The sequence below is a fragment of the Lissotriton vulgaris genome, chromosome 5 (genome assembly GCF_964263255.1).
Source record: "Lissotriton vulgaris chromosome 5, aLisVul1.2, whole genome shotgun sequence".
Taxonomy (NCBI): domain Eukaryota; kingdom Metazoa; phylum Chordata; class Amphibia; order Caudata; family Salamandridae; genus Lissotriton; species Lissotriton vulgaris.
This window is the reverse complement of record NC_141693.1, coordinates 193,826,087-193,837,319: the sequence shown is the minus strand read 5'-3', so window position 1 is coordinate 193,837,319 and position 11,233 is coordinate 193,826,087. Positions and strand designations below refer to the sequence as shown.

Below are 11,233 nucleotides of genomic sequence, written 5' to 3'. Positions count from 1 at the left end.
TATTTTGTTCATAAGTAGGGACCACTGTTCTGTAAAATATCGGAAAAATATCAACCACGGTCCTTTTGTCACTTTTTTTGGGTATGATGAAAATCCTGCATTTAACTCAGAAGTGTTTTAGCTTGATTGGGAAAATTCTGCAGTCAGATGTATAGTGACCAGCTCAACGTGAGGGGGCAGATTGACTAAAATTTGACACAGCTTAATGAAGCAAGACTACTTTCAGCACTGCGTCAAATGGATAGAGCAGGAATGGGCCATGTCTCCTAACATATGGTGCATTCCTGCTATCTATGCATGTGCATGTTAGCGCCAACACAGGCACCCTTGCACCTTGGTGCAAGGATGCCTGTTCTACAGACGGGATTGTATTTGTGCAGGAAGAGGCACTTTTCTGCATCAAAAACAATGCTCTGAGGCATTTTATTTCTCTTTCAGCCATAGAAAGAGATAAAAACGAAGTTAAATAAACATATTTCACCTGGTTACGCCTCACCTGGGAAGGTGGAGCATTTTGAGGCATTCCCGGGTTTGCTAGTGTAAGTAATTCTGGGAATATGCAGATTCCATAGAGGGATGCGTGAAAACACCCACGCTCCACCCGTGGAAGGCCTACAATACTCCCGATTTACGATGCTATCCAGAGCCACACAAGCTGGCTCTGCGTGGGAAAGTAGATCTCACTTACAGGCTTGCATGACACAACAGCAACGCAAGCCCTACCTAAATCTGGTCCCTCCAGATGAGCTATACCAATATGATGTTCCATGTTGATCGAAGCGCTTGACTTTACTGCCATTTAGTGGAGCAAATTGTGAAAACTCTTTTAAATGTAAAATGGAAGCTGCCCAGATGAACGCTAAATTGTGAAAAATGTGTTGAATGTAAAATGGAAATACATCCAGACAAGCTGAACACAAGACGATATCGCCTGGGATTCGGATGATATTAGAGGGTCGCTTCCGGATTTTTCGGGGGCTGAGCTAGATTAGGGGACATGGTTCCGAAGTGCAGCAGGTGCAGTGGCTGAGCAGCACCATAATAAAGATTTAGGGGCAGATATACAAGCCCCTTCCAACACTTTTGTGACGCAGCAGCAGCGTAAACCATGCGCCACGTTGTGGCTTATTTACAACGTGACACATCTAGGCAGATGCGTCACGTTGTAAAGCACTGCTGCGTCAGGTTTCATGTGGGCATTCCATCGCAGTGTGGGCGTTCCGTCGGAGGAAAGCCTTGGAAAAGTGACGCGTCAAAACCTTGAGCCTGCCTTAAGCAAGCGTAAGGCGTGACGCAACATGTTGGAGATAGGCTGGGTTGGAACAGTGCTGGATTTGCGTCACGCCTGCTACACGACTCTCGCACTGCGCCAACCGTACGCCGACAGATACGTCACGCATCTGCCTATCCGTGCGCCACGGCTCGCCGCATTATAAATGCGGAACATCCATGGTGGCGCATGGGTAGTTTTGCGTGACGCATCTTTCTTGGTGCATCCCTGCTGATTTGCAGGGATACGCCAGAAGCTGTAAATCTCCCCTTTATTTCAGTACCTAACCAAGGGCCTGCGGGCAGGTATAGTGACTGACATCACTACTCTAGTGGTCAGTGCTCTCTCGGCCACAAGGTGGTTTGGTTCCAGGGGGTGCAGGGGGTGCAGGGGCCGCGGCGCCACCCGTCCAGCCCTAATGATCACCGGGACTTCGTCTCCTGCAAGACCTGTCTCGCTCTCCCAAGTCCCTCGGTCTGCGGCGCCTCGCGGTGTCCGATTGCGGGGTCTGCCCGTACGACCGTTTCTCGGATGTGGTTTCCCAGCAGCGCTTGTCTGGGCTCCCGCTCAGGCCGCCCCCGTACGTGGCGTGCTGGACCTAGTCCCTGGGCTAGGCTACAGTCTCGCGCACGGCCGTCCTCTTGGTGGGCTGCGAAGCAATCCAGGGGGCGCCCGGCGAAGTTACTGCGAATCCTAGGACATCAGATGCAATGCTCACTGGGCCTTGGGAGCGCTATTTTAATAGGACTTGGAACAATAAAAACGTTATTACTGGAATCGGTAAATTACGTGGTTAAGGTTGAAAGACGAGCTAGCTCGTTGTTGTTTTTGGTAGACGGCCAATGAAAAAGTCTCTTTCAACAGTTTAGAAAATAATCGCAAATTAGAGTTTGGACTGGAGACAATCCAAAATGTCAAGCTCGAGTTAGAGCGAGACACAGGAACGTTAATGGGCCTGCTACACATGATGACCCTTCGGTTAACATCACAAAGACGTCATCTATGGATTAGATTACGTAGAACGGTGCTGAAAGGAAGGTGGTGGCCAAGAGAGCCTGGGAGGGAACGGAAGGGGGTGTCAAACCGATATAAGGAGGACCGGGGCTATTTCTGTTACTTGAAGAATACTTTCAACAAGTACTAGGCTCTCAGAGCTCGAAAGGAACAGGGACTGACCCATCTCCGAGACCTTCAGCCGCCATGAGAGGGGTTGTACAGTCCACAGGGTTCTTTGTCCTGTGCGCTGTGACGCTGTGCAGCGCCGAAGACACCTGCCCAGGTGAGCAAACCACACACATGCACCTGCCAGCAAACCTTTCTGCAAATCTTAACAAACGAGCCGTGCATCTTTTCCTTAAAGCAGCATAGGTGTTTCCCAAATTTGATTCGTGCTAAAACTGTTCAAAACCCTGACACAAAATGTTCCTTCGATCAAAATTAAGCAGTGTGACTGAAAATACAATTTTATTGTTTAGTTAATTAAAACCATTACAATTTTCCTCACTGTTTATAGCAGCTAAGAATCAACAAGATTTTAAATCATTAATCACTGTGTCTTGAGAGTTCCTAGAGATGTTTATATGGATTTATGATTGTTCATCTTTCAATTGCATACGTTCATTCGTTCCTCTATCCTCATTTCCTCATCCACTGTTGCATACATTCATTCAACACTTCTCTCATTTATTTGAATTCATAGACCATGGCTACAACTCTAGATGCTACTTATGGGGTTGCGAGGAAAGCCTCAGCGCCCCAGTCCGAGACATCTAAACCATCATAGGCAGTGGGGGCCCGCACAGGTAAGAGCGGTAGGGTGGTAGGGAGGGGTGCGGTGGGGTTGCGGGCAAGTGTGAGAGGTGGAAACTCGAACTATTACTGCAAATGGTTTTGTGTCTGACGAGGCAGATGCTGCCGCCACGTATCCTGTCACTTCGCCTTAGATGGCGCTTGTTGCACATGTTGTATATGTTCAGGCCCGGTTCTTGAGGGAGGGTCTGGTGGGCCTGTCCCTCCCAAGTTAGCCCCATGGTCCACCCAAGGCCCATTTACAATTAGATTCACAGCTTTTGTTCTTTTTCTTAATGACTCACCTGGGCCTGAAGCCTCGTTTTATCAGCTTCATTGGTTAGCTTTCATAAATAAAGCCAAATGCCGTGGTTTGCTTGAAGTGCCTGGTACAGATGTGACGTCAGTTGGAATGATGTGGTACAAAAGGGGGTGGTGATGGACGGACCATCTGAACCAATCAAACACTCACACCCAGTCAACAGATCTGGGTTTAATCCATCACCGTTCTTTAGCCCACTCTGCCACCCCAGTTCAGACATGACCATATGCAAATCAGTCTGACCCTGTGCCTCATGGGAACAGTCCAGCCCGAACTGCCAAGCCATGCCTTCCCTGGACAGGAAACAAGCTTCCGAGGACCGCTTTCTGGCATTTCAGCCGTCGTCAGCCCGGCTTGCTTGCATTCAGTGGCAAAGTGAGCAAGGGACTCACATCTGAGCATACCATGCCAACTTATGGCAAACAAAGTGGTACAAAAGGGGGTGGTGATGGACGGGCATCTGAACCAATCAAACACTCTCACACAGTCAACAGATCTGGGTTAAATCCATCACCGTTCTTTAGCCCACTCTGCCACCCCAATTCAGACATGGCCATATGCAAATCAGTCTGACCCTGTGCCTTATGGGAACAGTCCAGCCCGAAATGCCAAGCCATGCCTTCTCTGGACCGGAAACAAGCTTCTGAGAACTGGTTTCTGGCATTTCAGCCGTCTTCAGCCCGGCTGGCTTGCATCCAGTGGCAAAGTGAGCAAGGGACTCGTTGTCTGAGCATACCCTGCCAACTTATGGCTAACCAAGTGGTACAAAAGGGGGTGATGATGGACGGAGCATTTGAACCAATCAAACACTCACACCCCATCAACAGAACTGGGGGTAATCCATCACCGTTCTTTTGCCCAGTCTGCCACCCCAGTTCAGACATGGCCATATGCAAATCAGTCTGACCCTGTGCCTCATGGGAACAGTCCAGCACGAACTGCCAAGCCATGCCTTCCCTGGACTGGAAACAAGCTTCCGAGTACTGGTTTCTGGCATTTCAGCCGTCTTCAGCCCGGCTTGCTTGCATCCAGTGGCAAAGTGAGCAAGGGACTCACGTCTAGCATACCCTGCCAGCTTATGGCGAACAAGGTGGTACAAAAGGGGGTGGTGATGGACGGAGCATCTGAACCAATCAAACACTCACACCCAGTCAACAGATCTGGGTTTAATCCATCACTGTTCTTTAGCCCACTCTGCCACCCCAGTTCAGACATGGCCATATGCAAATCAGTCTGACCCCGTGCCTCATGGGAACAGTCCAGCCCAAACTGCCAAGCCATGCCTTCCCTGGAGCGGAAAAAAGCTTCCGAGGACCGGTTTCTGGCTTTTCAGCCGTCTTCAGCCCAGCTTGCTTGCATCCAGTGGCAAAGTGAGCAAGGGACTCACATCTGAGCATACCCTGCCAACGTATGGCGAACAAGGTACAAAAGGGGGTGGTGATGGACGGCGCATCTGAACCAGTCAAACACTCACACCCAGTCGTCTTGACCGTTCTCACCCTCCTCCGTCTCTGGATTTCTTGTTTGTCATGTACTGCCTGCTGTTGCGTTGTAAATCGGGATATGGTTGGCTCTTTGTGGGAAATGAAAGCCTGTGCAGTGTGTTCATAATCAGATTTTTGAAACCATTCATGCCACAGCAGACTTTTTCGTTTCTTAACTGTTGTCGTGCCTGGCATTTGTTCTTTCTTTCTGCATAACATGATTAGAATTATGTAACTCTTGTCTGCTGCTCTGGGCTGCGCTCACCTAGCCCTAAGGGTCCACGCCATCTGCTGCCTTGCTGCCTGATAGCCCCCCCCCGCCGCCGCTCCCCTTACATCAAAGCGGCCGCCGAGTGGGGGGACTACACCATCCAGTAGCCCTTGTGGGATAAACCCGCCCTCCATCGCCAATCAACGCGCACGGAGGCGCTTGAAAAACCGACACTCCCTCCGCGTTGCGCGACGCCGGGCTAAGCCCGGGCAAAGGGCGGGCCGTCTGTGGCCGTCCGGGGACGGAGGAGGACGGGAAGGGCCACCCCTCTTTCGCCTTTACAAGCCCCCTAGGCTGTTGGGAAGGTAGGACATCTTAACTATGTCTACAAACTGTGACAAATCGGTGTCTGCGGGGGGCAGTAAAGGAACACTAGAGGGCTACTTTACCAGGGCTGCTACGGACCTGAATAAGGACATTGTGATGGCAGAGCGCAGGATTGAGCGTCGTCGCTCCATTGAATCCCTGAAAAATAGACCTTTGTCGGATTTGGTGCCTGTACCCGTTTTGCCAGACACAGTCTCTGACTTTTTCAGCCAAGACCCACTGTCTTTGGACAAATCCCCCTTACTCCTTAGAGACACTTCACAGCTTCATGTTGTTGTAAATACTGCTCCTTCACCCAATGTGCTGTCCCCCAAGCATTCCTATTACAGGACTAGATGTAATTATTGTGCCTTCTCTTCCAGCTAGGGAGTTACCTAAAAAGAAGGGCAAGTTGCCCTATGTACCCAAAGTTCATGGCCCTCCACCATCTAAAAGGAGAAGGGGGGTACCTCAGAGGTGTAAGCTCAGTCATTCTGAGTTTGGCAAATCACTAAAATCTAATACACCAGCTGTATCTATGGCCAAGGCCCCAGTAATTTCTGCTGTAGTGCCACCGGCTTCTGTGATGCTAGTGCCACCGGCTTCTGGGGTGTTAGATACAAATGATATAATGCCTGTTACCGATTCATTATGTGAAGCGAGGCCAGCCCTTCCCCCTCTAGAGAAAGCCTTATTGTCTGGTACCCCCTGGGATTCTATTGAGCACCTATTCAGGTCCTTTATGCACCCAATACTAGATATTCTGAAGAGGGTGGAACAACGGCTGGGGAACCTTGAGTCATTGTTTGCCGATAATGATGGGGCAGGACCTTCCATGATCACCGAAAAGCCAGTCTCCCCACTGATGGTCACAGCTCAGGCTCTAATTGCTCCTGTCCCGACCCCGGCAGCCCCCAAGGGCCCTATTAAGGGCATTAACAAAGCTAATAAACCCGCTGTTAATACCCATTCGGGAGCAGCAGCAACCCAGCAAGCTTACCAACAGGTCCCTCTGGTGACAGCAGTAAAATCAGCTGCACTGGCTGCTAGAGAACCTCAGAAGGGAGGGGATAATCCAACCTCCCTGAACAAGCGAGTGGGAAGGGGAAGGTTGGGTCGATCTACCAATGATAAATTGCAGGGCCCCAATGTTAAATTACCTCCCGATGCTGTGCCTTTTGTGGTCGTGCTTACAGGAGTCCCTACCCTAGAGGTTGGTAAAAGGGAGGGGTACTCCCAGTAAAAAAATAAAACTATGCACTGGCTAGGACAAAATAGACCACTCCCATATTATATTAATGGAGAGATTGTTCACGTCAGGCGTCTCCCCTGGTTGGGCAGCAGGGAAAAAAATTTAAAGGGAGACCTTATCGTAATAAATTTTAGAGACCCAGAGGCAGTCAGATTTATACTGAATGGGCCCTCGGGGAACCTGAGCAATGCCATAGTTCCATATGACTTAACATACTTCTATCCAAGATCCCTTGTGACCCCCCCCTTTCTACCCTGGAGGACGAGCTGATACACAGCGTAACATGTACATGCCATCTAATAACAGTTACACGGGGCAAGTTCCTAGACCCTTGCCCATCAGGAACGATCTTGGGTGGAACACAGTTCCCGTTAGAAGCTACAGTATGCCTCCAGGGAGGTTGGATCACTTACATGGGAACAGGAGAATGGATCATTTAATTCCATTTACCCCGTTAGAAGTTTCTAACAGATTTAACATTTTCTCCAGTTTCGATGGGTGTGATTGACAGCCGGGGTACTTTGTTGGCAGTCTACTGGGAATGGTGACTCTAACATCAAACTCTTTATTACATCCTGCATATGAGAGTCCTATATCAGTGCAATCCACTGAGCCTATAACTGCACTCCCTTCCGTTGACTGTTGCTCATTTCTAGTGGGACCTGAACAGGGGATATCTGTTGGTTTAAATGTTGATAAAGCCACCCATGGTGAATCATTACTTTCAGTTTTACCTGTAAGTTCCCTACCTGACACTGGTGTCAGCCCAACTCTCTATTCATCCTGCCCAGCCATATCTAGCACGGCGGGAGGTGGGAAGGGGGCAGTTGACCAGTGTTTACCGCTGTTACGGATATGCTCCTGGAATATTGCTGGCCTTGAATCAAAGCTTGATCTGCCTGACTGGGGGACCTTCATAGACCATTCTGATATTTGGTCCTTCCAGGAAACCTGGGCCACTCGGCCTATATTTCGCGCTGGCTTTTTGAACTATTCTAGACCAGCTGTGAAAGGTGCAAGGGGCAGACCAGTGGGTGGTCTTGCTATTTGGGTACGCCAGCATGTGGGAGTAACAGTGGAGGAGCTCCTGTTGGATAACCCCGATATGTTGGCCATACGGGTAAACTCGTCTTCGGGACTGAATATGGTGATTGTAAATATCTATATGCGGGGCATTCAAGGGGGAAAATGCTCACCTGTTGCACTTGTGTTGGAGGGTCTCTTAAGTTCATTGCCGGTGAATACAAATAGGGTGGTATTGAGGGACTTCAATACCTGTTTTGAACCTCTGGGGCTGGATGATGGTATGCTCACCGAAGATGAGGATTCTTTATGGGGCATCCCGGGTTTGGAATTACAACCTATTAAGAAATGGTCCCAATCAGCCATATTTTTGAAGGGTCTATGCCTGAATCAGGGAATGCGTGCAGTCAATGGGCGATTGAAGACCGATAGGATGGGGGCAATGACCTACGATAATGGCAGATCTGGCTCCCGCATTGACTATATCCTGGTGAATGTGGAAATGTGGCCCAGTGTACTGGATATGGTGGTAGTAAGTAGAGCCGAGAGCGATCACAACCCCTTGGTTCTATCGATCAAAGAAGGTACCTTTGCAGAGCTCTCTGTGGCCGAGGCGTCCCTGCCACAGGCCTCATTATCTAATAACGAAAGAAGGGTTAGCTGGCCTAAACTAGCCCTTGATAAGGAGGTTCTGTCAAGGATTAGAACCATGCTTGGGGATACAATGCTACAAATCAGCGGGTTCTGCCAAGAGTCGGCCCTTCTGGACAATATCACTACATTACATAGGGATCTCTTTCTAAATCTTAAAACCCTTTTTGTTAAGTGCACTGGCCCTAGAAGAAATAAGTTGAAGCCCCTAACCTGGTTTGACAGTGCATGCAGGGAGTCGCAAAAGGCGCTGCATGCGGCTTTAAAGTCAAGAAATCAGAGCTTAATCCGCAGTTGCAGGGCTACCTACAAAGCAGCGCAGGCCACTGCCAAGAAGAACTGGGACGAGACCCGATGGAAGGAACTGTTGGAGGCTTGCCAGAGTAATAACATGATTAAATTCTGGCAGCAGCTTAAATGAGGCAATCGCCCACAGAATACATCCCCCTCAAATTGTGTTGAGCCAAGGGAATGGGTCAAATACTATGGGAACCAATTCAAAGCGAATGTCACAAGTTCTGCCACTCTGCTGCCTATTACTACTGACGAAGCCCTGGTTTTTACTCCTACTGAAGTGAGGGCAGTGTTAAGGGTTATCCCGGGGGGTAAAGCACCAGGACCTGACTGCATACCAGCTGATTTGTTTAAGCAGGAACAGGACCTTTGGGTCCCATACATTGTTCTTTTAGCCAATGCTCTGGCAAGGGGTGCGAAAGTCCCTGACTCTTGGCTGGGGGCGGAGATCCTCCCAATTCATAAGAAGGGTGATCGCTCAGTAACGGCTAATTACCAACCTATTAGCCTTATTGATGCTGTACAAAAGATTGTGGCTCGCCTACTTCTGGGTAGGATCCAGTGTTGGATCTCTGATTATGAATCTGATGTTTTAAGTCCTCTCCAGGCGGGTTTTCGGCAACATATGGGGACCTTAGAGCAAGTTTTTAGATTTATGCTATTATATTGGAAGGTGGTCTACCTAGGGGGAGGTCTGCTGTTTGCGGCATTTGTGGACCTTAGGTCCGCTTTCGACCTAGTGCCTAGGATTAAGCTCTGGGAAGTCTTGTTGGATTTGGGCATGCCCAAAGAGCTGGTGGCGCTGCTTATCAATCTGCATTCAAACACCTATGCCAAAGTAAGATGGGGTGGTCCAGGGGAGGTCACCGACAGTTTCAAAGTCGCCAAGGGGGTTAGACAAGGGTGTGTGTTGGCCCCCACCCTTTTTTCTTTGTTTATTAATGGGGTGACTAAGTATTTTTCTAACTTTCCAACGGACGCCCCCTTCCTTGCTGGAAGGAAAATTCCCCTCCTCATGTTCGCGGACGACACTCTTATTATTTCTAAAACGAGGCAGGGCCTTCAGTCCGCGCTGGCCCGTTTTGAGTATTTCTGTAGCGAGCATGAGTTAGAGGTGAATGTCAGCAAGACCAAATTTATGGTTCTGCGAGGCCCCAAGGCTGTGAAGGCCAAGGTGTCGATGAGCGGAGCCATTTTGGATCAAACGGAGGTCTTTACATATATGGGTGTCCCATTAAGTGAGAACTTGAGCTGGAAACCCCAATTGGATCTTATGACCCTGAAACATGCTCAACTTGGGGGAGCCTTATTGAAGGAGCACGCAAAATCTCTCACTAAACCTCTGGCACCATAGGTAAAAATGTATGGCTCCAAGATAATTCCTGCAATTATCTACGGTGCAGAACTGTGGGGGTATAGTGATTTATCCACTCTGAGGGTGGCACAGAATAGGTTCCTCAGAATGGCAACTGGTCTCCCACAATCAACACCTTGCTTACCCCTGCAGCTTGATTTAGGTGTTAAATCTATTGAGGACATGGTACGGTATAGACCACTGGCGTTCTGGCGTTGTCTGTGGACTACACCCGAATTAACCCTGTTTGCTGAGGCCATCTTTGAGGTGAGGGGGCTCGAACGGGCCCATAGGGTACCCTGGTTCTCTCATCTCAGGATGCTTTTGAAAAATCTGAGCCTGGAGGCACTAGGGGTTGATCCAGCACGTGCTACCTTTCCATCAAAAAAGGCACTCAAAGATATTTATTGGCACTGGATCGATGAGAGGAGATCCACCATGGTTGTTGGCCCTACTATGTCACTGGAATTTTTGGTTGTTAAGGATGTCCCTAAATACGAAGCCTATTGGGACTTAATAACCAAGCCAAAAGATCGTAAACTGTATCATCAATTACGAGTAGGCTCGTTACCCGTGTGGGGGCTTACGTACTCCTGGTCGACTGGTGGCAGCGATAAGTGTCCTTTCTGTGTAACAGCAGTAGAGAATATTGAACACTTTTTCTTCTGCTGCCCTATGTACTCGTTACCCAGAAAAGTTTGGCTTTTACCAGTTTGCCGCTTATTAGGTACTAGATCTGCTGTTGCAGCGACTAGGATTCTAAAAACTGATACTTCTCCCCCTATCGCCATTGGTGTAGCAAAATTCGTGAGCTGGGCTTGGTCAATCCGCATTCGCAACCTTGGTAAATGAAGTTCCCATTGTATATGTTTTTATGAGTTTTTAGTTGCAAGTTAGTATTGCTCTTATGTAGTCAGGGGTTCTTTGTACATTATTGTCTAAATTTAATACTTTTCTTAACATGGTTTTAAAATGTAACGTATTTATTATCTTATATGTTAAATCGTATGAACTGTTTTTTTATGTATTTTGTCTTTTACGATGCAAATCGAATAAAGACCTCTTGACTGACTGATTAGAATTATGACCCGCTAGGCTGCTTTTGTTTCCACTTTTGCTTAGTCTGTTCACTACAAAAACAAGCATTTTCAGTGCAATAGGTCTCGCATTAGGAAAGTTTGAGCTATTGGTATTGTAAATTACACAATTTGTATTTAT

At 48.5% G+C, this 11,233-nt stretch overlaps 1 protein-coding gene across 1 annotated transcript in view; it reads left to right on the top strand.

The window, feature by feature from the left end:
• Positions 1–2,377: 2,377 nt before the first annotated feature.
• The window catches only part of LOC147710456 (ficolin-2-like), a 386,065-nt gene continuing 377,209 nt past the window's right edge, over positions 2,378–11,233 (top strand). The window contains exon 1 of the mRNA XM_086921143.1: positions 2,378–2,549. Coding sequence (XP_086777269.1) covers positions 2,471–2,549 — 79 coding nt within the window. The 5' untranslated portion in view covers positions 2,378–2,470. The remainder of the gene's footprint in view (positions 2,550–11,233) is intronic.